This window comes from Heteronotia binoei, chromosome 12 (genome assembly GCF_032191835.1).
Source record: "Heteronotia binoei isolate CCM8104 ecotype False Entrance Well chromosome 12, APGP_CSIRO_Hbin_v1, whole genome shotgun sequence".
NCBI classification, from domain to species: Eukaryota; Metazoa; Chordata; class Lepidosauria; order Squamata; family Gekkonidae; genus Heteronotia; species Heteronotia binoei.
The window spans coordinates 9342550-9369777 of NC_083234.1; the positions used below are offsets into that span (position 1 = coordinate 9342550).

The 27228-nt window shown below is 51.8% G+C and overlaps 2 protein-coding genes across 2 annotated transcripts in view; both read left to right on the forward strand.

The window, feature by feature from the left end:
• NLRX1 (NLR family member X1) overlaps nt 1-9892 on the forward strand; it is a 24749-nt gene extending 14857 nt beyond the window's left edge. The window contains exons 7-8 of the mRNA XM_060251676.1: nt 2975-3226; nt 6735-9892. Of these exons, the coding sequence (XP_060107659.1) occupies nt 2975-3226; nt 6735-7053 (571 nt within the window). The 3' untranslated portion in view covers nt 7054-9892. The remainder of the gene's footprint in view (nt 1-2974; nt 3227-6734) is intronic.
• Nucleotides 8816-27228, forward strand: part of NHERF4 (NHERF family PDZ scaffold protein 4) — a 25718-nt gene continuing 7305 nt past the window's right edge. Inside the window, exons 1-4 of the mRNA XM_060251677.1 lie at nt 8816-8820; nt 14032-14049; nt 21444-21508; nt 23033-23244. Of these exons, the coding sequence (XP_060107660.1) occupies nt 8816-8820; nt 14032-14049; nt 21444-21508; nt 23033-23244 (300 nt within the window). The remainder of the gene's footprint in view (nt 8821-14031; nt 14050-21443; nt 21509-23032; nt 23245-27228) is intronic.

A 27228-nucleotide genomic window follows, 5' to 3' on the forward strand; every position in this document is an offset into this window, starting at 1 on the left:
TGGGGAGGGCAGACTTCTTGGCAGAATAGCCAACTGAAGTCCCTGGCCTTCCTAAGCTTTACCCCCAAGTAGGGTGGCCATAATATCTGCAGGCCAGCCAGGGACACCTTGAGGGGGGAAGGAATGTGTGTGTGCGTGTGCGCGGCGCGTGTGCGCCGCCGGAAACAGGAAGTGACGTCACTTCCGGTGACGTCATGCCACCGCTGGAAACAGGAAGTGACATCACTTCCTGTGACATCATTTTCCCCGCGCCACCTGCCGGAAGCAGGAAGTGACATCACTTCCTGTGACATCATTTCCCCCAATGACATCATTTCCCCCAAATGCCACTGCCGGAAACAGGAAGTGACTTCACAGCACTTCCTGTGACGTCCCCAAAAATCCCCCAAATATCACCGCCGGAAACACCAAGATTATTTATAGAGAGGGAAAGGTGGAAATAAAGTTAAATAAAACTCTTTTTTTACTTTTTTCAAAGTGAGAAGACTAGAGAGAACGGGTTCCACGCTGAGAAGCCAGTCAGATTCCAGTGAGACTGTGCTGCATAATGCAGCCTATTTATTTTGTCCTTGAGGCTTCTGGTGCAATTTTGTTCTCAAATCCTGTATTTACTTCATCAGTATACGGGATAAGGCACTTTCTCAACTGTGCTGCATAATGCAGCCTATTTATTTTGTCCTGTTTGCTCTGTTGGCTCTATCTGCGCCACCTTCATCACTTTCGGGGTGTGGATCCCCCAGTGGGGTGGGCTCCCGACTCCCTCCGCCGGCTGTTTCTGATAGCCCTGCGCCCCCTCTTTCATTTGATATGTGTCCCGTGCGGGTGCCACCCTCCCACCGGGAGATGCTGCAAAATGAGCCCCCTTGAGGCTTATGGCGGCAGGGCTCGGGGGAAGCGAGCTAGACTGCTGTTCTTTTGAGGGGTTATAGAGTGTTTCGAGCCCGTCCCTGTGGCATCGGTCCCATCGTTGTGGGACCCAGGGGGCCGGCGCAGCGGCCCGCCGAAGCAGCCTCTCACTAATAACACAGGTCGAGATGCAGGACAGTAAATGTTCTCCAGGCCTGTTGGCAACCCAAAGTTAAGGATAACTATATGATCTCCTAGTGTAGGGAACTGAGATGGCAGAGCCCTGAGGGGGTAACCTCTATGGTACAATAGAGGCTGTGGTGGTGGGGGGACTTGGCAACCCTAGTCCACACTCCAAAGCTGCCATTTTCTCCAGGGGAGCTGATCTCTGTTGTCTGGAGATGGGTTGTCATTCCAGGAGACCTCCAGGCCCCGGCTGGAGGTTGAGCAAAACAACAGGAGCACAGCTAGGTTGAGCAAAGCTGGAGGAAACCGTGCTGTAATAAATGCAAATAAAGACAAGGCTTCTAACCAGGAAAACTTTTCTGAGCGATTATTCTCTATTGTGACATAATTGTGCAAAACACTACAGTGAGCGCAATATATTGTACCAGGGTATAATAATAAAGAACAATTGATCACAAGTCCATCATAAGAGAAGGTCCATCTTGAAAGTCCAAAATGCCAAGTTTGAAGAAAAGGCTGCAATACAGAAATATCTTGTCCCACACAGCAATCTCAATGCTCAACACGACCCCTAGGCGAAATATGCATGTTTTGATAATAATTCTTCCTCAGACAACTATTCTCCTGGAACTGAAGCTCACAATTTTAGGCATGCATGAGTCTAAACCAGGGGTGGCCAAACTGTGGCTCAGGAGCTACGTGTGGCTCTCAAAGCCCCCACCACCCCACCATCCGGCTTGGAAAAAACATTTGTCTCTTTAAATAATTTCTTCAGGCCAAGCCAGCCAGTGACTTGGAGAATGCATTTAAAGTTAAAGTTGCTTTTTTTCCACCTCTCCCTTCCTCCCCCCATCTATTTGCTTTCCTTCCTTCCTGTCTTGTGGCTCTCAAACATCTGATGTTCATGTCTTGCAGCTCTCAAACATCTGACATTTATTCTATGTGGCTCTTACGTTAAGCAAGCGCGGCCACCTCTGGTCTAAACATTCAGAAGCAGCCTCCACAGTTCTCCGTGAGACTTGTCTTTATTGTATTTATTACTCCGGCTTGCTTTCAGCTGACCTTTGAGGCCGACAACAGCAAAAGGAATCCAGGAAATACTGAAGCCAGGGTAACTGAGTTAACACCAAAATGTTATTAGCACCAGCTGTTTTAAATTGTTTTATTAATTGACTGATTTTATTATTATGAGGTACCAATGCGTTATAAGAGCCCCGTGGTGCAGAGTGGTAAAGCTGCAGTACTGCAGTCTGAACTCTCTGCTCACGACCTGAGTTCGATCCCAGCGGAAGCTGGGTTCAGGTAGCTGGCTCAGGGTTGACTCAGTCTTCCATCCTTCCGAGGTCAGTAAAATTAGTACCCAGCTTGCTTGAGGGGGGGGGAGTGTAGATGACTGGGGAACATATGAACATATGAAGCTGCCTTCTACTGAATCAGACCCTTGGTCCATCAGAGTCTGCCCAGACTGGCAGCGGCTCTCCAAGGTCTCAAGCTGAGGTTTTTCACGCCTACTTGCCTGGACCCTTTTGAGTTGGAGATGCCGGGGATTGAACCTGGGACCTTCCGCTTACTCAGCAGATGCTCTACCACTGAGCCACCGTCCCTCCCCAATGGCAATGCCAAACCACCCCGCAAAAAGTCTGCCGTGAAAACGTTGTGAAAGCAACGTCATCCCAGAGTCGGAAACGACTGGTGCTTGCACAGGGGGACTACCTTTACCTTTTTTACCAATGTGTTAGTCTTTTATGGTTATTATGACCAACGTTGTAAGCCGCCCTGAGCCTGCCTCGACGGGGAGAGCGGGGTATTAATAAACTCAACTCAACTATAAATTTAATAAACTAAACTTATAGAATGGTTTCTTCCGGTTTTGCACCACCCAGAGGTCGGCAACCCTAAACCAGATGCTCACGGTCTGCTCTGTTGGCGTTTTCCTCCTCAGGCTGGCCGACAACCCCTTGACGGAGCAGGGGGCTCTCTTCCTGGCGGAAGCCATTGCCGCCAACCGCTCCCTCAGTCACCTGTCGCTGCTGCACACCTCGCTGGGGAACCAAGGGGTGGAGGTGATCGCCCAGCACCTGGCCCAGAACAAGCATCTGCGGGAGCTGGATGTGGCCTACAACTACGTGACCGACGAAGCCGCGTTGGCCCTGGTGGAGGAGGCCAAGAGGCACGCGACGCTGGAGAAAGTGCAGTGAGTCTCTGCTTCCTCCCCCCGCCCCCCCACAACCTGTCTGGGCCCGCTCTGGGTTGGGAATAGGGTTGCCAATCCCCAGGTGGGGGCAGGGGATCCCCTGGTTTGGAGGCCCTCCCCCCGCTTCAGGGTCGTCAGAAAGCGGGGGGAGGGGAGGGAAATGTCTGCTGGGAACTCTGTTATTCCCTAGGGAGATTTATTCCCATAGAAAATCATAGAGAATTGATCCGCGGGTATCTGGGGCTCTGAGGGGGGCTGTCTTTTGGGGTAGCGGCACCAATTTTTCAGTATAGCATCTAGTGCCTCTCCCCAAAAAACCCACCAAGTTTCAAAAAGATTGGACCAGGGGGTCCAATTCTATGAGCCCCAAAAGAAGGTGCCCTTATCCTTCATTATTTCCTATGGAAGGAAGGCATTGAAAAGGTGTGCCGTCCCTTTAAATGTGATGGCCAGAACTCCCTTTGGAGTTCAATTATGCTTGTCACAGCCTTGATCTTGGCTCCACCCCTCATGTCTCCTGCCTCCACCCCCAAAGTCTCCTGGCTCCACCCCCAAAGTCCCCAGATATTTCTTGAATTGGACTTGGCAACCCTAGTTGGGAAATTCCTGGAAATTTGGAGGTGGAGCCTTGGGGGGGGTGGAGTTTGGAGAGACGAGGGCCTCAGCAGAGCACAGTGTAGGGTTGCCAATCCCCAGGTGGGCGGTAAAGAAGGAAACTTGCAGTGTGGAGTTTAGGCAAAGCAAGAAAAACACCGCCCAACAAATGTTGCAATGGAAGTGCGAAACGCTCTTTTACTCCACCGCTGTATTGCTGCAATTCTTAAATGTCCTTCGAGGCAAGTAAACCGTCCTTCGTAGAAACACCTGTTGAATTACTCTTCAAAGAGGAACAGCCGGGCTATCTGCGTCTCTCAACAGAAAGACAACAGATTTTTCATACCTGGCAACATTTAAAGTTTGAGTTTCTACTAAGGACTGTTTCCTTGCTTTGAAGGACACTTAAGAATTATAGTGATACAGTGGTTGAGTAAAAGAGTGTTTTGCATGTATACTGCAACATTTTGGTGCACGGTGTTTTTCTTGCTTTGCCTAATCCCCAGATGGGGGCAGGAGAGCCCCCGTTTTGGAGGCCCTCCCCCTGCTTCAGGGTCATCAGAAAGCAAGGGGGGGGGAGGGAAATGTCTGCTGGGTACTCCATTATTCCCTATGGAGACCGATTCCCATGAGGTATAATGGAGAATTGATCCATGGGCATCTGGGGCTCAGGGGGCAGCTTTTTTGAGGTTGAGGCACCCAATTTGCAGCACAGCATCTGGGGCCTCTCCTCAAAACACCTTCCAAGTTTCAAAAAGATTTGACTGGGGGGTCCAATTCTATGAGTCCCCAAAGAAAGTGCCCCTATCCTTCATTATTTCCAAATGGATGGAACGCATTTAAAAGGTGTGCATTCCCTTTAAATGTGATGGCCAGAACTCCCTTTGGAATTCAATTTAAAAAAAAAAAAAGGTTATGTGTTCGCTGGTATGTCGCATCCAGGAGAAACACAGAAGTGATGGAGGGTAGCTCTTGGAATTGTCAAAAACTCTATGGTTTTACCATTGTGTTCCCAGTGATTCCTAGAGTTTACCCTATGTCACTTCTGGGTTGCTCCTCAGAAGTGACATAACTGCATGTGATGTTGGCACCCCCCCCGTCGGTCCCCCAAGCATGGCCTCACAACGCTATTACTATCCCATATCGATAGCTCCTCCTATGGAGTATTTTCTCCTCATCCTTCTCTCGCTTCTTGGGCCCAAAGGCCTTGACGGCTGCTTCAACTTCCTTCCTCTGCCTCTACTTCAACTTCCTTCCTCTGAGAGCCAGTTTGGTGTAGTGGTTAAGTGCGTGGACTCTTATCTGGAAGAACCGGGTTTGATTCCCCACTCCTCCACTTGCCCCTGCTGGATTGGCCTTGGGTTCACCATTAGCTCTGGCAGAGGTTGTCCTTGAAAGGGCAGCTGCTGTGGGAGCCCTCTCCAGCCCCACCCACCTCACAGGGTGTCTGTTGTGGGGGGGGGGAAGGGAAAGGAGATTGTGAGCCCCTCTGAGACTCTTCGGAGTGGAGGGCGGGATATAAATCCAATATCTTCATCTACCTCACAGGGTGTCTGTTGTGGGGGGGGAAGGGAAAGGAGATTGTGAGCCCCTCTGAGACTCTTCGGAGTGGAGGGCGGGATATAAATCCAATATCTTCATCTACCTCACAGGGTGTCTGTTGTGGGGGAGGAAGGGAAAGGAGATTGTGAGCCGCTCTGAGACTCTTTGGAGTGCAGGGCGGGATATAAATCCAATATCTTCATCTACCTCACAGGGTGTCTGTTGTGGGGGGGGGAAGGGAAAGGAGATTGTGAGCTCCTCTGAGACTCTTCAGAGTGGAGGGCAGGATATAAATCCAATATCTTCATCTACCTCACAGGGTGCCTGTTGTGGGGGGGGGGGAAGGGAAAGGAGATTGTGAGCCCCTCTGAGACTCTTCGGAGTGGAGGGCGGGATATAAATCCAATATCTTCATCTACCTCACATGGTGGCTGTTGTGAGGGAGGAAGGTAAAGGAGATTGTGAGCCACTCTGAGACTCTTCGGAGTGGAGGGCGGGATATAAATCCAATATCTTCATCTACCTCACAGGGTGTCTGTTGTGGGGGAGGAAGGGAAAGGAGATTGTGAGCTCCTCTGAGACTCTTCAGAGTGGAGGGCAGGATATAAATCCAATATCTTCATCTACCTCACAGGGTGTCTGTTGTGAGGGAGGAAGGTAAAGGAGATTGTGAGCCACTCTGAGACTCTTTGGAGTGGAGGGCGGGATATAAATCCAATATCTTCATCTACCTCACAGGGTGTCTGTTGTGGGGGAGGAAGGGAAAGGAGATTGTGAGCTCCTCTGAGACTCTTCGGAGTGGAGGGCAGGATATAAATCCAATATCTTCATCTACCTCACAGGGTGTCTGTTGTGGGGGAGGAAGGTATTGTGAGCCGCTCTGAGACTCTTCGGAGTGGAGGGCTGGATATAAATCCAATATCTTCATCTACCTCACAGGGTGTCTGTTTTGGGGGAGAAAGGTAAAGGAGATTGTGAGCCGCTCTGAGACTCTTCAGAGGGGAGGGCGGGATATAAATCCAATATCTTCATCTACCTCACAGGGTGTCTGTTGTGGGGGAGGAAGGGAAAGGAGATTGTGAGCCGCTCTGAGACTCTTCGGAGTGGAGGGCGGGATATAAATCCAATATCTTCATCTACCTCACAGGGTGTCTGTTGTGGGGGAGGAAGGGAAAGGAGATTGTGAGCCGCTCTGAGACTCTTCGGAGTGGAGGGCGGGATATAAATCCAGTATCTTCAACTACCTCACAGGATGTCTGTTGTGGGGGAGGAAGGGAAAGGAGATTGTGAGCCGCTCTGAGACTCTGATTCAGAGAGAAGGGCGGGGTATAAATCTGCAATTCTTCTTCTTCTTCTTCTTCTCTCTCGCCAGTCTGTACTTCAACGAGATCAGCGAGGAGGGCAAGCAGGCGCTGCACGAGCTGCGCAAAGACCGGGACGGCGTCAAAGTGCTGGTCTTCCTGACGATGGGGGCCGACGTCTCCGACTACTGGGCCATCATCCTGAACGTGGTCCAGAAGAACCTGCCCGTCTGGGACCGCGACCGGGTTCAGCAGCACCTCCGACTTCTCCTGGAGGACCTGAAGAGCAGCCGCCGCCAAACGGCCAACCCCTTTAAGAAGGCCAAGTTCATGCGGGTGGAGAACGAGGTCAAGAGGATGCTGGGCAAGATTCAGCAGGGGGCGCTCTGAGCCGGCAGGGCCCCAGGTGGAGTGCCCCACAGTTGCTGTTAGCGTCGTCCGAAAGAGCCACGTTGACTTCCATCCCTGGTGCTCGGCTCTGCGACTCGGAAAAGCTTCCGGCTTCCCTGTTTCACCGGTAGCGGCTGTTTCGAGGTGGGAACCCCTTGCCCACTGCAGCCCCTGCCGGGCAAGGCCCTCGCCCACCGCCCTGAAACTGGGCGCTCAGAAGAGCCACAGGCAGTTCCCCAGCCACTGAGCGGGGATCTCTGCTCTTACCGTCGGCTCCCTCATCTCCTGGAGATGCTGCCAGACAGGGAGAAGCGATTTGGGAGAAGGAAGAAAGCCATAAGGTGCAGACAACGGTGCAATTGAACACTGGAGCCATTTGCAGGCTTTCTCCTGCTCCCCAAGCCTGGCTCTGCCGAGGAAGACTGATCGCAATTTCAAATGACAACTCAGGCCTTTGTCTTGCTGTTTGTGTTTTTCAAACTTGAGAATGCCTTTTTGCCCCGCTGGCTTCTGCTAAAAACGGCCCAAACCATTTTTTTCCTGGAGCACGCTGGGGTGCAGTTCCAGAGCGGCCTTCCCATACAAATAAACTGTGACCCGTGTGCACCCACAGAGACACAGGCTCCAGAGGCATGGGTTAACCATAGGGTTGCCAACTCCCGATTGAGGAATTCCTGAAGATTTAAGGGCGGAGCTGGGTTGCCTGAGGATGGCAGGGTTTGGGGAGGGGCCAGAGCTCAGGGGAGTATACCGCCATAAAGTCCACCTTCTAAAGCTGCCACTTTCACCAGGGGGCTTGATCTTTTTCGCCAGGAGAAAAGTTCTTAATTCCAGGAGATCTCCAGGTCCCCCCTGGAAGTTGGCAACCCTAGAACTGAGCCAGCAGCCTTCTGTGCTCCTTCCAAATCGACAAGCAATTGAACAACGGCAACACAATAGAAGCAACGATGCAAAAACAAACCTATTGTGTCAAGGGACGATTAACAACTTCCAAAAATTAATACATTATATTATAGAAAACATCCGAACTAAATACCAGCATTCAGACATTAAAGAACAAAGAACAATCCCATATAAACAATATCAAAGGATGACTCCGGAAACAATCTTCATACAGTCTGTAAGGAGTACTCAGACTCAAGTGTAAAGTTCAAACGGAGTCCTTCCATGGCGTCAGCTTCAAAGGAGAAATTCTTTCCTTCCCGCAACCACCGGTTTGAATTGCGTTCCTCTGCCTTTACAACTTCTTCATAAGCCAACTCTGAAAAGGTCCTCAGACCAATATCACTCCCAGCGCACACAGGATAATCACCACAGTAGGTTTCTTGACATAATAGGTTTGTTTTTGCATCCTTCCAAATTGAGGCAGAATGAAAGCATACACCCGCAAGAAGCAGATAAATTACCATCCTTACCTGACATGAACCTAACATACTTGAGAGCCAGTTTGGTGTAGTAGCTAAGTGCGTGGATTCTTATCTGGGAGAACCGGGTTTGATTCCCCTCTCCTCCACTTGCAGCTGCTGGAATGGCCTTGGGTCAGCCACAGCGCTCTCACGAGTTGTCCTTGAAAGGGCAGCTTCTGTCAGAGCTCTCTCAGCCCCATGCACCTCACAGGGTGCCTGTTGTGGGGGAGGAAGATAAAGGAGATTGTAAGCTGCTCTGAGACTTTGATTCAGAGAGAAGGGCAGGGTATAAATCTACAGTCGTCTTCTTCTTGATTAAATCTGATGAGAGACCTGGTTTAAGGTCATGCCCAGCCATGAGGTAAATGGGAACACTGAGAAGGGAGATAGAGGGATCTCATGAGGTTGAGATGAAACTGAGGGATCCATTTGATGGTTCTGTAGCCCAGGCTCACCCAACAGGTTCTCCGTTATAGACACAGATACCTCACAGAGCATGCCTTATTCCACCCCCCCCCAAAAAAGTTCTCCCCTCCCTAGAAGGCCACAATGTCTCCTGCAGCCACGCTTGAGGCCAAGGGATGGAACAGTTTCTTTATATCGCTGCAGACGTCATGTCGGGAATGGTGCTCTACTGTTTTAGTTCCTTAGCTGGCCATATCCTCTGTCCTTGCTGTATTTCTAATCTTGGGGAGGGGAACTGTAGCTCAGAGGTGGAATATCTATTTGCATGCAATAAAATGCCAGTTTTGATCTCTGGGATCTATAGTTAAAAAGGGATCTGACAGGAAGTGATGTGAAAGGCCTCCAACGGACGCTCCGGTGAGCAGCTGCCAGCCAGTACTGACCTTGTTAGCCCAAGGGGTCTGCGTCAGACTCAGTAGGAAGAAACTTAGGCTGATTCCACACTCACCTTGCTCCGGGGCAGGCTTCCGTTTCTGCGCGCAGCAAGCTGGCAATTTCGCACCAGTTGCTCTGCACTGCTATTTTTGCCGGGGGGGGGGGGCAAACACAGGATTTGCTGCGCTGCAGTGTAAACCTCTTTTGCACTGTGGCACGGCAAATCGTGGGTTTGCCCCACGCAAAATGGCGGTGCGGAGCAACTGGTGTGAAATTGCCAGCTTGCTCCACACAGAAACGGAAGCCTGGCCCGGAGCAAAAGGAGTGTGGAGTCAGCCTTAGTGCCGTTAGGTGTCATGTCTTCTGTCTCCTCCAAGGTGTGTTTGGGATGGTTGGTGCTTTCTCTTGGAAAGCAGGAGGGAAACGGAGGGACGTGGCTGGGCTGCTGCTGGTCTCACACCAGGTTTCTGGACAAGGGTTTGGATCGACTGCTTGGGGACAGACACCGACTGCAGGACGCAGGAAGAGAACGGGCAGGGAACTGTTTTGCCTTTGTGCCTCCACAATACTAAAAGCACTTTGTTCCAGCTTAACACAAACGGTTCCTGTGTGTCTTTTTCCGCCCCTCTCGATCACCAGAAAGAGTTCCTATAGCTGTTTTTTGTACGGGTGTAAAATTCAGCTGCTGGAGGTGTGGGGGTGAGGGTGGGGGGCTGGAGACACAGACCAAAGGATAAACTTCATGAAATGCATAATACGTTTTAGGAACTCACTGCCACAAGATGGCTGGCTTGGATAGCTTTTTAGTAGCGTTGCCAATCCCCAGGTGGGAGCAGGGGATCCTCCAGTTGGGAGGCCCTCCCCCCGCTTCAGGGTCATAAAAAAGCGGGGGAGGGAGGGAAATGTCTCTTGGGCAGTCCATTGTACTCCATGGCAATCGATTCCCATTGGGTATAATGGAGAATTGATCTGTGGGTATCTGGGGCCATGGGGGGGCCTGTTTTTTGAGGTAGAACCACCAAATTTGCAGCATAGCACCTCTCCACAAAACACTCCCAAAGTTTCAAAAAGATTGGACCAGGGGGTCCAATGCTATGCGCCCCAAAATAAGGTGCCCCTATCCTTCATTATTTCCAGTGGAGGGAAGGCGTTTAAAAAGCGTGCGATCCCTTTAAATGTGATGGCAAGAAGTCCCTTAGGAGTTCAGTTGTGCTTGTTGCATCCTTGATTCTGGCTCCACCCCCAAAGTCCCCGGGTATTTATTGAGTTGGACCTGGCAACCCTAGTTTTTAGAAGGCAAATTCATGGGAGACAGACTAAGATGATTATCTGTGAATGGAACCTCTAACTCCAGAAGCAAAATACCAGCTTGTGGGCTTTAGGGTTGCCAGCTCTGGAACGGGAAAGGGCTGAAGTCTGGGGAGGGATAAAACCGCACCATGGTACAGTCCATTAGAATCCACCCTCCAAAGCAGCCATTTTCTCCAGGAGAGCTAATCTTTGTTTGGAGATTGATCGTAATACCAGGAGACCTCCAGGTCCCACCTGGTGGTTGGCGACTTGAGTGGGCTTCTCAGAGGTGCCTGGTTGGCTCTGTTGGGGAAAAGGATAGCGGGCAAGATGGACTGCTGGTCTGATCCAGCCAGGCCCACACTAGGGTTTCTTGGAGAGCCAGTTTGGTGTAGTGGTTAAGTGTGCGGACTCTTATCTGGGAGAACCGGGTTTGATTCCCCCCTCCTCTACTTGCACCTGCTGGAATGGCCTTGGGTCAGCCATAGCTCTGGCAGAGGTTGTCCTTGAAAGGGCAGCTGCAGTGAGAGCCCTCTCAGCCCCACCCACCTCACAGGGTGTCTGTTGTGGGGGAGGAAGGGAAAGGAGATTGTGAGCCGCTCTAAGACTCTTCGGAGTGGAGGGCGGGATATAAATCCAATATCTTCATCTACCTCACATGGTGTCTGTTGTGGGGGAGGAAGGTAAAGGAGATTGTGAGCCGCTCTGAGACTCTTCGGAGTGGAGGGCGGGATAGAAATCCAATATCTTCATCTACCTCACAGGGTGTCTGTTGTGGGGGAGGAAGGGAAAGGAGATTGTGAGCCGCTCTGAGACTCTTCGGAGTGGAGGGCAGGATATAAATCCAATATCTTCATCTACCTCACAGGGTGTCTGTTGTGGGGGAGGAAGGGAAAGGAGATTGTGAGCCCCTCTGAGACTCTTCGGAGTGGAGGGCGGGATAGAAATCCAATATCTTCATCTACCTCACAGGGTGTCTGTTGTGGGGGAGGAAGGGAAAGGAGATTGTGAGCCGCTCTGAGACTCTTCGGAGTGGAGGGCAGGATATAAATCCAATATCTTCATCTACCTCACAGGGTGTCTGTTGTGGGGGAGGAAGGGAAAGGAGATTGTGAGCCGCTCTGAGACTCTTCGGAGTGGAGGGCAGGATATAAATCCAATATCTTCATCTACCTCACAGGGTGTCTGTTGTGGGGGAGGAAGGGAAAGGAGATTGTGAGCCGCTCTGAGACTCTTTGGAGTGGAGGGCGGGATATAAATCCAATATCTTCATCTACCTCACAGGGTGTCTGTTGTGGGGGAGGAAGGGAAAGGAGATTGTGAGCCGCTCTGAGACTCTTCAGAGTGGAGGGCGGGATATAAATCCAATATCTTCATCTACCTCACAGGGTGTCTGTTGTGGGGGAGGAAGGGAAAGGAGATTGTGAGCCGCTCTGAGACTCTTCAGAGTGGAGGGCAGGATATAAATCCAATATCTTCATCTACCTCACAGGGTGTCTGTTGTGGGGGAGGAAGGGAAAGGAGATTGTGAGCCGCTCTGAGACTCTTCGGAGTGGAGGGCGGGATATAAATCCAATATCTTCATCTACCTCACAGGGTGTCTGTTGCAGGGGAGGAAGGGAAAGGAGATTGTGAGCCGCTCTGAGACTCTTCGGAGTGGAGGGCGGGATATAAATCCAATATCTTCATCTACCTCACAGGGTGTCTGTTGTGGGGGAGGAAGGGAAAGGAGATTGTGAGCCGCACTGAGACTCTTCGGAGTGGAGGGTGGGATATAAATCCAATATCATCTTCTTCTTCTTGTGCCCCAGGCGAACCCCTGAGCTGGCACCCCCTTCTATGATCTTCTCACGTGCAAGAGAAGCGCAAACACTCAGTCCCTTCTTCAAAGGGAGCTGAGAAGAGGGAAAGGGACGGGCAATGGATGGGCCGAGCCATGTTCGGGTTGGTGAGAGCGGGGATGGTGCCCCAGACAGATGCCTACTTCGCTGACTCCCACAAGCCGGCCCTGGATCCAGCAGATCCGCTCTGCTAAGTAAGAGAGGCATGTTTTGCGTACTTAAAAGCTGGCACCCGAGGTCATCTAGCATCTTCGAGCAAGTGTCAAGCGGAGGGGAAACGATCGGGTGCTTTCACACACAATAAGTAATGCAGTTCCAATCCACTTTGCACCTGGATTTGACCATGTGAAATGGCAAAATCCACTTCCAAAGGTTCGCAGCAGCGGATAGAAATTGCATTACTTAGATACAGATCTGAAAATCTGCATCGGGGGAATGAAATTGATAGCAACGGCTCGTTCCCAGAGCCTGTTCTTGGAACTGGAGCTCCACCCCAAGTCTTTTTATTGTCACGTTTTCCTTCGCAACCCTTTTTAATCTGATCTCTTTTAAAATGCAGGAGGGCAGCATACCATAAACATGAAGTCAGAGTGAGCTGGAGTGTGCCTCTGAGCATGCGCAGGTAGTTCTGCCAATCCCCAGGTGGGGGAAGGGGATCCCCCGGTTTGGAGGCCCTCCCCCCGCTTCAGGGTCATCAGAAAGCAGGGGGAGGGAAATGTCTGCTGGGCACTCCATTCTTCCCTTCGGAGACCCATTTCCATAGGGTATAATGGAAAATTGATCTGTAAGTATCTGGGGCTCTACAGGAGCTGTTTTTTGAGGCAGAGGCACCGAATTTTCAGCATAGCACCTGGTGCCTCTCCACAAAGTACCTCCCAAGTTTCAAAACGATTGGACCAAAGGGTCCAATTCTTTGAGCCCTCAAAGAAGGTGCCCCTATCCTTCGTTATTCCAAATGGAGGGAAGGCATTGAAAAGGTGTGCGGTCCCTTGAAATGGGATGGCCAGAACTCCTTTTGAAGTTCAATCGTGCTTGTCACACCCTTGCTCCTGGCTCCACCCCCAAAGTCTCCTGGCTCCACCCCCGAAGTCCCCAGATATTTCTTGAGTCGGATTTGGTAACCCTACGGGCAGGGCTGACTGCCATAAGACAAACTAGACAATCGCCTAGGGTGCCTGTCTTCTGTGGGCACCAAATTGGGTGCCCCCCCCCGTGTGACTTGGTGATGCTATCAGTGCAGGGGGAGGGGGTGCCAGAAGTTAACCTTGCCTAGGGTGCCAGATGGTCTCGAGCTGGCCCTGGCAGGGGGTAAACTACACCCCCCCTTGCCACACGTCTGTCTTCCAGTGCTGCGGGTGGTTGCTTTCCATTTTTGGGAACGTGGCTGCTGTATCCTGCCGATCTTCTTTGCCGGGTTCATTTTTATTATTATTCCCTGGATCCACTCCTGGGACGGGAAGGAAGGAGGCAGCCAGGTTAGGCAGAAGACTCCCGTCCTGTTTAAACATTAAACTTCCGCGATCCCTTCAGGAAGGCGGGGCCTGCTCTCCAGTTTAAGTTGACAGTGCATGCTGGACCTTGTCCCTGGAACTCTGAGCCAGCCATGAAGCAGAAGGAAGGTAAGCCTCGGATAACAGCAAAGGGAATGTGAGCCTCCTCCCGCAAAGCAAGGAGTTGAGGGTGGGGGGAGGCTAATTGCACAGTGGTGCAGGAATTCCAGCAGAGGAGGGGCCAGCTTATCCGCAGGATTTGCACCTGCAGCTCCTAGATTTTGCAAAGAGTGGCTATGTATTGGGGGGGGGGGATTGGGTTGTGTGAAACTGGGGCCCAAGGGCTTGAAGACGCTGTTCATACTCTTAAATTTCAAGTGCTTGGAACAGCTAGGTGCTGTATAGCGTTTACCCCAAATCTTGGCTAGGTGGCCTTCCTCTCTGGAGTGCCAACAGTGCGCTAGAAGCGGTGCACAGCCTGATGGCTAGAGTGGCCACCTTAGGGTTAAGGAATTCCTGGAGATTTGGCGATGGAACCAGGGCAGGGCTTGGGGAGGGAGAAGGACTTCATTGGGGCATACTGCCATAGAGTTTGCCTTCCAAAGCAGCCACTTTTTCCAGGAGTACTCATCTCTGTCTCCTGGAAAGCAATGCGTGATCCCAGGAGATCTCCAGCTACTACCTGGAGGTTGGCATCCCCACTACCAGCCAAAGGAGGCGGCCTCATTTATATATCTATTAAAAACATCTGTTAGGCATCCTTCTATCTTGCAGAGATATGGGCAGCTTACAATGGAAATAAAACAACAATGAAGACAAGCAAGTAAAACCCTGCATTTTGAAATCTCTAATTAGGGCCTGCCAATCCATAAAAACGAGCATTAATCCAATCAATTCCTAAATAAAACAGTCTTCAACTGACTGCTGAAGTTTGACAGTGAGGGTTGCCAAGTTCCCTGCAGACTCCGGTGGGGGACTTATTTTGCGCGCGTGACATCATCATACCGGGGATGTTGCTCGCCGACCACTCTAGGCATTTCTGGGGAAACTCTATGGTTTTCCCCAGACGCTCTAGCGATTTGGGAGGGCAAAACTCTATGGTACCATAGAGTCCCCCCCCAAAAAATCGTTAGAATATCTGGGAAAACCATAGAGTTTTCTCGAAAGCGCCTAGAACGGCCAGCGAGCAACATCACCAGTGCAATGACATCACTTCCGGGTGATGTCATCATGCCAGTGACATTGGGAGAGGTTCCCCCCACCGGCCCAATGTGGACCGGCGGGCCGAGAACCTCCAGGGTGGGGGAAACCCAGCCCGGGGGCTTGTCAGCCCTAGGTGCAGCTCACCGGGGAGGTTGTTTCGCAATTGCGGAGCTGCCACCGAAAAGGCCCTGTCTTGTGGGCCCACCAGGTGAGCATCTTTGATTGGTCAGGAGAGCCCCTCCCTGGGATCTTAATTCCTGGGGCAGGAACATAGGAGACCAGATGGTCCCTCAAAGACCCCTATCCCAAGCCAGGTAGGGCTTGCCACCTTTTGCTCTCATCCCCACTCAGGCTGCGGGAGCAGAAATCCTCGACGGGAGGAACATCCCCCACTGTGGCGCACCCCCATATCAGGAAGGATTCCATGGGTTGACTTTCTCTGTTGTCGTGCGGCTGCGGAAAGGAACAGGCTGCTCATGAACCCAACACGTGGAGGTGTGTCCTTGGCTCTCTGCCCTCCCTCCTAATAAAGCCAGAGGTTGATTGTTTTTATAAGCGGGCAGGTGTCGAGACTTGCTTGGGAATCATTCCAGCTCGCCTGGGAAGGCCTCCTGGCTGGCTGGGGTGGAAAAACCCTTGCTGGCGTCATCGCAAGCCCACAACAAGGAACTGCAGCGAATGCTCTCGAGATGCATTCCCAACGTAACTCAGCTGTTGAAAGGCTCCACATGCACTGAGATCTGAAACAGGAGCTCTGGCAGTGAAGCACGGCGTTCTGCATATGCCCAGAAGACACATAAGAACAAAAGAAAAGCCATGCTGGATCAGGCCAATGGCCCATCCAGTCCAACACTCTGTGTCACACAGTAGCCAAAACCCAAGTGCCATCAGGAAGTCCACCAGTGGGGCCAAGACAGTAGAAGCCCTCCCACTGTGCCCCTCCAAGCACCCAGAATACAGAGCATCACTGCCCCAGACAGAGAGTTCCAACAATACACTGTGGCTAATAGCCACTGATGGACCTCTGCCCCATATGCTTATCCAATCCCTTCTTGAAGCTTGTAGCTGCCACCACCTCCTGTGGCAGTGAATTCCATGAGTTAATCACCCTTTGGGCGAAGGAGTACTACCTTTTATTAGTTCTAACCTGACTGCTCAGCTATGTCCACGAGTTCTTGTATTGTGAGAAAGGGAGAAAAGTACTTCTTTCTCTACCTTCTCTATCCTGTGCATAATCTTGTAAACCTCGATCATGTCACCCCTCAGTCGACGTTTCTCCAAGCTAAAGAGCCCCAAGCGTTTTAACCTTTCTTCGTAGGGAAAGTGTTCCAACACTTTAATCATTCTAGTTGCCCTTTTCTGGACTTTTTCCCATGCTATAATATCCTTTTTGAGGTGCGGTGACCAGAATTGTACACAGTATTCCAAATGAAGCCGCACCATCGATTTATACAGGAGCGTGATGATACTGGCTGATTTGTTTTCAATTCCCTTCCTAATAATTCCCGGCATTGGCGTTGACCACTCCTATGTTTTTTATGGCTCCGAATCTCCCAGGATGAAGCCCTGGCACCGGAAACTGGTTACAGGGCGAAACCTGGGCCAACTCTCTCTCGAATGAAAGGTGTCAGGATCTTGCTTGTCTGCATTCTGCCAGCCCTATGGTTTTAGTTATTGACATACTTTGTTTAAAAAGGTAAAGCACAAGTCGTTGATGTTGCTTTCACAATGTTTTCACGGCAGACTTTTTACGGGGTGGTTTGCCATTGCCTTCCCCAGTCATTATACTTTCCCCCAGCAAGCTGGGGACTCATTTTACTGACTTTGGAAGGATGGAAGGCTGAGTCAACCTGGAGCCGGCTACCTGAACCAGCTTCCGCTGGGATCGAACTCGGGTTGTGAGCAGAGGGCTCCGACTGCAGTACTGCAGCTTTACCACTCTGCACCACGGGGCTCTTTGTTTACACCCTGCCTTTTCCCCCAATGGGAACCCAAAGCAACTTCCGTTGTCTTCCTCGCCTCTGTTTTTATTCTCCCTGCAACCCTAGGTTAGGCTGAGTGGCTTAAGGTTCTCTGGCAGGCTTCCATGGCAGTGGGGATTCGAACCTGGATCTCCCAGCTCCTAGTCTAACACTAACCACTACACTGCACTGGCACTGATAACGAACAGCCAGTTTGGTGTAGTGGTTAAGTGAGCGGACTCTTATCTGGGAGAACTGGGTTTGATTCCCCACTCCTCCACTTGCAGCTGCTGGAATGGCCTTGGGTCAGCCATAGCTCTCTCAGATCTGTACTTGAAAGGCCAGCTTCTGAGAGAGCTCTTTCAGCCCCACCTACCTTACAGGATGTCTGTTGAGGGGAAAGGCAAAGGAGATTATGACCATTCTGAGATTCAGAGTATAGGGTGGGCTATAAATCCAACAACCCTGTTAAGACGGACTGGTTGAAACAGTGACTGGCCCAAGGCTGCCCAGTGAGCTTGATGGCTGAGTGAAGATTCGAACCTGCATCTCCCAGGCTGACTCTCTAGAGCCAGTTTGGTGTACTGGTTAAGTGTGCAGACTCTTATCCAGGAGAACCGGGTTTGATTCTACATGCATCTGGTGGAATGACCTTGGGTCAGTCACAAGTTCTCTCAGAACTGTTCTCTCAAGAGCAGTTTTGGGAGAGCTCTCTCAGCCCCAACTACCTCATGGGGTGTCTGTTGTGGGGGAGGAAGATAAAGGAGATTGTAAGCCACTCTGTGACTTAGAGGGGAGGGAGGGTATAAATCCAATATCTTCTCTTCCTCTTTCTCCTTCTGGAAAGCCAGTTTGGTGTAGTGGTTAAGTGCGCGGACTCTTATCTGGGAGAATGGGTTTGATTCCCCACTCCTCCACATGCATTTGGTGGAGTGACCTTGGGTCAGTCACAAGTTCTCTCAGAGCTGTTCTCTCAAGAGCAGTTTTGGGAGAGGTCTCTCAGCCCCAACTACCTCACAGGGTGTCTGTTGTGAGGGGGAGGGTAAAGGAGATTGTGACCGCTCTGAGACTCTGAGATGCAGAGTGGAGGGAGGGTATAAATCCCATACCATCATCTTCTTCTTCTCCTTCTCCTCCTCCTCCTCCCCCTGCCCCTCCTCTCCTTCTCCCTCCTTCCTCCTCCTCCTCCTTGTCACTGCTGACTTCTTCAGATACCTGTAGGGCTAAATACAGTGCCCTCCGTGGAGATGGACCGAGATGGGTAGCTGACTGTGTTAGTCCGTCTGCAGCAGTAGAAAAGAGGAAGGGTCTAATAAAAGAGTAACAAAACTAGTGGCAGGGGTTGGTCTTTCCTTAGAGCTATTCGAAGAAGGGAGCAGTGACTCACAAAAGCTTCTCCCCTGCCCCCAATTTGGTTAGTCTTTCAGGTTCTGGCTCTTTTCTCCAGGGGCCCTGGTCTTGTAGATTGGAGATCAGCTGTACTACCAGGACTCATCTGGAAGTTGACGACCCTCGGCCCTTCCTACTGTACCACCCAGCCTCCTCTGGGCAACCTCCCAGCCCCAAACTGTAGTGGGTAATAAATACCCGATTAACCTGGCCGGTTAGAGGAGGGCCGATCTCTGCACTGCCGTTCCAGCCACGCTTCACCAGTTTATCCACCAAGAACTCCAGAAAAAGGTCACGGGGCAGAGTGGGGTCAGCGAGGACAGCCATAGGGCAGGTGCTCCAGCCAAGCCACCCGAGGGACAGTTTGGGGCAGTCCAATGAGGGGAGAGTAGGGTTGCCAGTTCCAGTTCAAGAAATATCTGGGGACTTTGGGGGTGGAGCCAGGAACAAGGTTGTGACAAGCATCGTTGAACTCCAAAGGGAGTTCCGGGCATCACAGTTCAAGGGACTGCACATGAGAGCCAGTTTGGTGCAGTGGTTAAGGGTGCGAACTCTTATCTAGGAGAACCAGGTTTGATTCCCCACTCCTCCACTTGCACCTGCTGGAATGGCCTTGGCTCAGCCAGAGCTCGGGCAGGTGTTGTCCTTGAAAGGGCAGCTGCTGTGAGAGCTCTCTCAGCCCCACCCACCTCACAGGGTGTCTGTTGTGGGGGAGGAAGATATAGGAGATTGTAAGTCGCTCTGAGTCTCTGATTCAGAGAGAAGGGTGGGGTATAAATCTGCAGTCTTCTTCTTCTGGCAGAAAGCCAGTTTGGTGTGGTAGTAAAGTGTGCAGACTCTTATCTGGGAGACCCGGGTTTGATTCCCCACTCCTCCACCTACAGCTGCTGGAATGGCCTTGGGTCAGCTGTAGCTCTGGCAGAGGTTGTCCTTGAAAGGGCAGCTGCTGTGAGAGCCCTCTCAGCCCTACCCACCTCACAGGGTGTCTGTTGTGGAGGGAGAAGATATAGGAGATTGTGAGGCGCTCTGAGTCTCTGATTCAGAGAGGTGGGCGGGGTATAAATCTGCAGTCTTCTTCCTCTTATCTGGAAGAACCGGGTTTGAGGAACTGGTTGGCCATCATTTGAGAAAGGAAGCCGGACTAGATGGGCTGTTGACTGGATCCGGCGGGGCTCTTCTTGTGTCCTTAAAAGAGAATGGGAGTTCTTTTCAGAGGAGAGAGAGCCTCTACTTTCTATGATGGGTGTTCCATGCATTAACCCCCAGGTCTTTCCTTTACAGGACTTCCAGATGCCACAGAGATAACCTCGTAAGTACTCTAGTTGAGTTATGCAGAAGATGAGCTTGGTGGTGTCGCTTTGTCTGTTCACGTGCATGCACACACACAGAGAGCCAGTCTGGTGTAGTGGTTAAGTGCACGGACTCTTAACTGGGAGAACTGGGTTTGATTCCCCACTCCTCCACTTGCACCTGCTGGAATGGCCTTGGGTTAGCCATAGCTATTGCAGAGGTTGTCCTTGAAAGGGCAGCTGCTGCGAGAGCTCTCTCAGCCCCTCCACGAGACAGCCAGTTTGGTGTAGTGATTAAGTGCATGGTCTCTCATCTGGGAGAACCGGGTTTAATTCCCCACTCCTACACTCACAGCTGCTGGAATGGCCTTGGGTCAGCCATAGCTCTTGCAGAGGTTGTCCTTGAAAGGGCAGCTGCTGCAAGAGCTGTCTCAGCCCCACCACAAGAGAGCCAGTTTGGTGTAGTGATTAAGTGCATGGACTCTCATCTGGGAGAACCGGGTTTAATTCCCCACTCCTACACTCACAGCTGCTGGAATGGCCTTGGGTCAGCCATAGCTCTCGCAGAGGTTGTCCTTGAAAGGGCAGCTGCTGCAAGAGCTCTCTCAGCCCCACCACAAGAGAGCCAGTTTGGTGTAGTGGTTAAGTGCATGGACTCTTATCTGGGAGAACCGGGTTTGATTCCCCACTCCTCCACTTGCAGCTGCTGGAATGGCCTTGGGTCGGCCATAGCTATCGCAGGAGTTGTCCTTGAAAAGGCAGCTGCTATGGGAGCCCTCTCAGCCCCACCCACCTCACAGGGTGTTTGTTGTGGGGGGAGAAGATAGAGACGATTGTAAGCCGCTTTGAGTCTCTGATCCAGAGAGAAGGTCAGGGTATAAGTCTGCAGTCTTCTTCTTCTATAATCAGAAATGAGGGGCTGGTGTAGGGTTGCCAAGTCCAATTCAAGAAACATCTGGGGACTTTGGGGGTGGAGCCAGGAGACTTCAGGGGTGGAGCCAGGAGACATTGGGGGACGAGTCAGCAACAAGGTTGTGACAAGCATCGTTGAACTATGAGGGGAATTCACATTGAAAGGGACTGCACCCCTTTTAAATGCCTTCCCTCCACTGGAAATAATGGGGGATAGGGGCACCTTCTTTGAGGGCTTGTAGAACTGGACCCCCCGGTCCAATCTTTTTGAAACTCGGAGGGTATTTTGGGGAGAGGCATTGGATGCTCTGATGCAAATTTGGTGCCTCTATCTAAAAGAAAGGTGTTTCAACAGAGCTCCGGCTTCCCACAGATCAATTTTCCATTATACCCTAGGGGGATTAGTCTCTACAAGGAATAATGGTGTGCCCAGGAGACATTTCCCTCCCCCCACTTTTCTGATGATCCTGAAGTAGAGGGAGGGCCTCCAACCTGGGGGATCCCCCGGCCCGCCCCCACCTGGGGATTGGCAACCCTAGGCTGGTGGCTAGCATGAAGGGCGTGGCAAAGACTGTGCATGTGCCAAGACTGGGGCAGAAGCCGTTCAACCGGTTGAATGGTCAGAAGGCAGATCATTAGCCGGGCTTGTGTTGTTTTGGGTCTTCAAAGCTTAATCAGTCAACGGCTGCGTGCGATTGCATCTTGATCCAACGCCTTCGGGAAGCCAAACCTGCCGGCCTTGACACTTTCTCCTTTCTCAATCTTGCAGGAAATTTGAATTTAACCCAAAAGATGGGATCGACAATCCAGCCCTGTCGCTGGCGGAGGACTCGGGTAAAGGGGCTGGCTGGCTGCCGGGGCGGGAGAGGAAGTACCAGCTGTTTCCTTTGTGGTGTTTGTCAAAAGGAAGGCTTGCTCTTTATTGTTCCGTGGAAAGGAGGGACGTGGGGCCTGTGGTTGGCTTACCTGGCCCTGCACCAGGGTGACTGCTGCTCCCAATGTACCTCCCATCCTGGGCCGTGTCAGAGTGGGATGAACTAGGACACTTGAGAAACCAGGGGGTTCATTTCCAGACTGTGGGCTGGGCACAGGGGTGGATGGAGAGGTCAAAACAACCTTGCAGCAAGCGGCGAGTGTGTGTGTCGGGGAGAGGTGTTTGTGAATTCCCTGCGTTGTGCAGGGGGTTGGACTAGATGACCCTGGGGGGTCCCTTTCAACTCTGTGATTCCATGATCTTCCATCCATCGTCACGGTGGACACAGCCTGGGTCTTTGTGAGAAGCTCCAGAGGGGCCTTCCTGCTTCTTCCTGTTATCAGTGTAGGGTTGCCAGTTCTGTGTTGGAAAATACCTGGAGACTTTGGGGGTAGATCTGGGAGAGGGCTGGGCTTGGGAAAAGGAGGGGTCTCTCCACTCCCCAAAGCAGCCACGTTCTCCAGGGGAGCTCATCTCTGCCAGCTGGAGGTCAGTGTAAAAGTGGGCAGCCAACCAGCCACCAGGAGCTCTGCCACGCCCCCAGCAGCCTTCATTAACCCATGAGGAGGAGGAGAATTGCAGATTTATACTCCGCCCTTCTCTCTGAATCAGAGTCTCAGAGTGGCTCACAATCTCCTTTATCTCCTCCCCCCACAACAGACACCCTGTGAGGTGGGTGAGGCTGAGAGGGCTCTCACAGCAACTGCTCTTTCGAGGACTACCTCTGTGAGAGCTATGGCTGACCCAAGGCCCTTCCAGTGGGGAATCCAGTGGGGAATCAAAGTTGGTTCTCCGAGATAAGAGTCCGCACACTTAACCACTACACTAAACCGGCTCTCTCAGTTGGAGTCTTCACTTGGAGTCTCAGAGGAGCTTACAATCGCCTCCCCTTTCTCTCCCCACAACAGACACCCTATGAGGTGGGTGGGGCTGAGAGGGCTCTCACAGCAGCTGCCCTTTCAAGGACAACCTCTGCCAGAGCTATGACTAACCTAAGGCCATTCCAGCAGGTGCAAGTGGAGGAGTGGGGAATCAAACCCGGTTCTCCCAGATAAGAGTCTGCACACTTAGCCACTATACCAAACTGACTCCCATGAAGAAGCCTGCACCACCCTTTCTCTACTTGGCAGCGGGTGGCTTGCTGGGCTTTTGACTGGGGAGGGCAGCCCAGGAGAGCCCCAGGCGTGTGAGGCCTGCATGGGCTGGCTGAATCTCTAGCCAGCCCAAGCAGGCCTCACATGCCCAGGGCTCTCCGGCTTCTTGCATCAGGTTGCTTTTGGCTGGGGGGGGGCAGCATATGCTAATGAGTTGTGCTAATGAGCTCCAGCACCTATTTTTCTACAAAACGACCCCTGCTGCAGCCTATCCTCTTCTGTCCTCCTCAGAGCTAGAAGGAGCTTTGCAGCTGCGCTTCTGCTTTCTGAAGAGAGAGGAGGGCGAGAGCTTTGGCTTCTGGCTGCATCAAGAGGCGGGCAACAGCGGGCACCTCATCCGGCAGGTGAAGCCAGGGAGCCTTGCCCACCGCAAAGGTTTGAGAGAAAGCGACCGGATTCTCGAGGTGAATGGTGTGTACGTTGACGACATGGAGCATTTTCAGGTAAGGCTTAAAGAAGAAGAAGAATTGTAGATTTATCCCCTGCTCTTCTCTCTGAATCAGAGTCTCAGAGCAGCTTACAATCTCCTTTATCTTCTCCCCCCCACAACAGACACCCTGTGAGGTGGGTGGGGCTGAGAGAGCACTCCCTGAAGCTGCCCTTTCAAGGACAACTGTGCCAGAGCTATGGCCAAGGCCATTCCAGCAGCTGCAAGTGGAGGAGTGGGGAATCAAACCCGGTTCTCCCAGATAAGAGTCAGTGTACTTAAGCACTACACCAAACTGGCTCTCACAAGGACAGCTCTGCCAGAGCTATGGCTAACCCAAGGCCGTTCCAGCAGGTGCAAGTGGAGGAGTGGGGAATCAAACCCGGTTCTTCCCGATAAGAGTCCGCGCACTTAACCACTACACCAAACTGGCTCTTAGATGGGCCCCTTTGCTCTTGTTAGGCTTTTGCTGTCATCTTGGCATAGAATTTCCTTCTACCACGGCCAGGTCAAAGATTGGAAAAATTCCACTCTCAGGCTGCGATCACACATCGCAAATAATGCACTTTCAATCCACTTTCAGTGCACTTTCCGAACGGGTTTTGCCAGTTCACACAGCAAAATCCAGGTGGGAAGTGCATCGAAAATGGATTGAAAGTGCATTATTTAGCGCGTGTGATCGCAGCCTTATAAAAGTATAATGTGGTGAAGAGTGCTGTCTTGCAGCAGCCCATTTATGGCAACCCCGTAGTTTTCAAGACGAGAGATGCATAGAGGTGGTTTGCCGTTGCCTGCCTCTGTGTAGCGACCCTGGACTTCCTTGGTGACCTCCCATTAGGGATGCCAAATCCAATTCCAGAAATATCTGGGTACTTTGGGGGTGGAGCCAGGAGACACTGGGGTGGAGCTAGGAGCAAGGGTGTGACAAGCACAATTGAACACCAAAGGGAGTTCTGTCCATCACAATTAAAGGGACCTTAAAACTTTTTAAATGCCTTCCTTCCCTCCACCCTCCCCTTCTCTGATTCCACCCCAGAGGCGGAGCGGAGCGGGCGATGCCGCCGCACTGCTGCCGCCTCTTCCCCGCCCTACTGCAGCCGCTCCTCCGAGATGGGCCCAGCCTGAGCCCATCTCGGAGGAGCAGCCACGGTGAAGTGGAGAAAAGGCGGCAACACAGCTGCGTCGCCCACCCCGCTCCGCCTCTGAGGCGAAACCAGAGAAGGGGAGGGTGGAGGCAGGCCAGGAGCGCGGCGAGCCGCGAGTCCGGGTCCTAGAAGGACCCAGACTCGCGGCCCGCCGCGCTCCTGGCCCACCCCCACCCCTCCCTGACTCCACCTCAGAGGCGGAGCGGGCAATGCCACCGCCCCCTCCCTGCCCTATCCCAGCTTCTCCTCCGAGATGGGCCCAGCCTGAGCCCATCTTGGAGGAGCAGCCATGGTGAAGTGGAGAAGAGGCGGCAGCCGCGCAGAGGCATCTCCCGCTCCGAGTTGGGGTGGCTCGCCACGCTCCTTGGCGCCGTTTCCCCCCCTTCCCCCGCTTCTGTTTTTTTGGGGGAGCGGGGGAAGAGGCTTGGAATCCTGGGGTCCCCCGCCAGGGCGGGAGGGTGGGGAAGTACTGACCAGGGCTGATGCTGCTTAGCTTCCAAGAACTGACAAGATCACACTAGCATGGGCCATCTTGGTCAAAGCAAGAGGTGGTTTGCCATCGCCTGCCTCTGTGTAGCAACCCTGGACTTCCTCGGTGGTCTCCCATCCAAGTACTAAGCAGGGCTGATGCTGCTTAGCTTCCAAGAACTGACAAGACAACACTAGCACGGGCCATCCTGGTCAAAGCAAGAGATAGAGGTGGTTTGCCATTGCCTGCCTCTTTGTAGCAAGCCTGGACTTCCTTGGTGGTCTCCCATCCCAGTATTGACCAGGGCTGATGCTGCTTAGCTTCCTAGAACTGACAAGATCACACTAGCATGGACCATCTTAGTCCAAGCAAGAGGTGGTTTGCCATTGCCTGCCTCTGCGTAGCAAGCTTGGACTTCCTTGGTGGTCTCCCATCCAAGTACTAACTGGAGCAAAGCCTGCTTAGCTTCTGAGATTTGATGAGATGTGGCCAGCCTGGGCCATCCAGGTCAGGTCAAAATACCTGCCGCATTTCTGTTTATCTCTCCTCCAAAGCGTTCAAGCTATAACACTCCTGTAACGTAGATCACTATTACTGTCACACAGCCGGAGACCTGGAAGGGCCTTTTACTGGCTGCCACCATTTTGGTAAAGGTCTGTCTGGAAGGGCCCAGACCACCCCACCCCACCCCTTTGTCTACCTTATTAACAGATACCTTTTAACCGTGACCAAGGTGACGTCAGGACCCAGGCAGTTTAACAATAGCAGGTTTATTAGAAGTGCTCAAACAATAAGTGGGTAGTAAAGACTTTGAGTGCAACCGTGGATGGGGAACAGCAAGTAAAGGTTGATACGAAACAAACAAGAAAAGCCCAAACGCGACTAGATACACATCTTGTTCCCTTCTCTAAGGGTTAGTGCATTCACGCGACAGTAAATCATGCATTTTGCAACTGTATTTTTACTGTGTAAGCATAGCAGAAATCCAGTTGCAGAATGTATGATTTGGTGTAGTGGGAATGCACTATAAGTCAAACCATTTCACTCACCTGCCCTGGATGGGGGATCTCTCTACAGCTGCAACCGCCTCCAGTTAGGGTTGCCCTCTTCATCCCCCGGCGGGGGACATTTGCGTGCGCGACGAAATGACGTCGCCCGGAAATGACGTCATCAAAATGGAGGCTTCCGTGCAGGGCCGCTCAAGGCGTTTCCGGGAAAACTCTATGGTTTTCCCGGACGCTCTATTGTACCATAGAGCAGGGGTGGCCAACAGTCGCTCTCCAGATGTCTTTTGCCTACGACTCCCATCAGCCCCAGCCATTGGCCATGCTGGCTGGGGCTGATGGGAGTTGTAGGGAAAAAAAACATCTGGAGAGCTACCGTTGGCCATCCCTGCCCTATACAATTCAAATACTCATAGCTGATAGTTCATTCTTTCAATTTCAAAATCTGGGATGTGGTATAATGAGCCGCAGAGCAGAACAGAGTCCAACGCTGCAAGTCCTCTTTTAGCCAGTGGAAAGGATGGAAGCAGCAAGGCAAAAGTACGCAACAAGGATGCGCTGTATGCCGTGTTTCACACGAGGCTTCTACGAGCTTCAAATAACACTTAACAATTCCTAATGGAGGCCAACGCTCCAACCATTCTGCAGACAAGAAACAGCAGCCCTCCTTTCCACCGGCTAAAAGAGGACTTGCAGCGTTGGACTCTGTTCTGCTCTACGGCTCATTATACCACAGCCTGGATTTTGAAATTGAAAGAATCAACTATCAGCTATGAGTATTTGAATTGTATACGGGAGTGTTCTCTACTAGCCCCAAAAGAAGGTGCCCCTATCCTTCATTATTTTTTATGGAAGGAAGGCATTGAAAAGGTGTGCCGTCCCTTTAAATGTGATGGCCAGAACTCCCTTTGGAGTTCAATGATGCTTGTCACAGCCTTGATCTTGGCTCCACCCCCAAAGTCTCCTGGCTCCACCCCCAAAGTCCCCAGATATTTCTTGAATTGGACTTGGCAACCCTATGTGGCTCTTTCACACATATTGTGTGGCTCTCGAAGCCCTCCCACCTCCCACCCCCCGCCCCATTGGGTGGCTTGGAGAAGGCATGTGTCTCTTTGCATCTATTCTCCAGACCAAGCCAGCCAGCGGCTTGGAGAATGAATTTGAAGTTAAAGTTGCTTTCTTTCCCCCTCTCCAGCTGTTTGCCTGCCTGCCTTTCTCCCTCCCTTGCAGTTCTCAAATGTCTGATGTTCATGTCTTGCGGCTCTCAAACGTCTGACATTTATTCTATGTGGCTCTTACATTAAGCAAGTTTGGCCACCCTTGCCCAAGAGGGACTTCTTTGGAAGGCTTCGAGTTTAAGTCTGTCTCTCCTTGGCTCTACA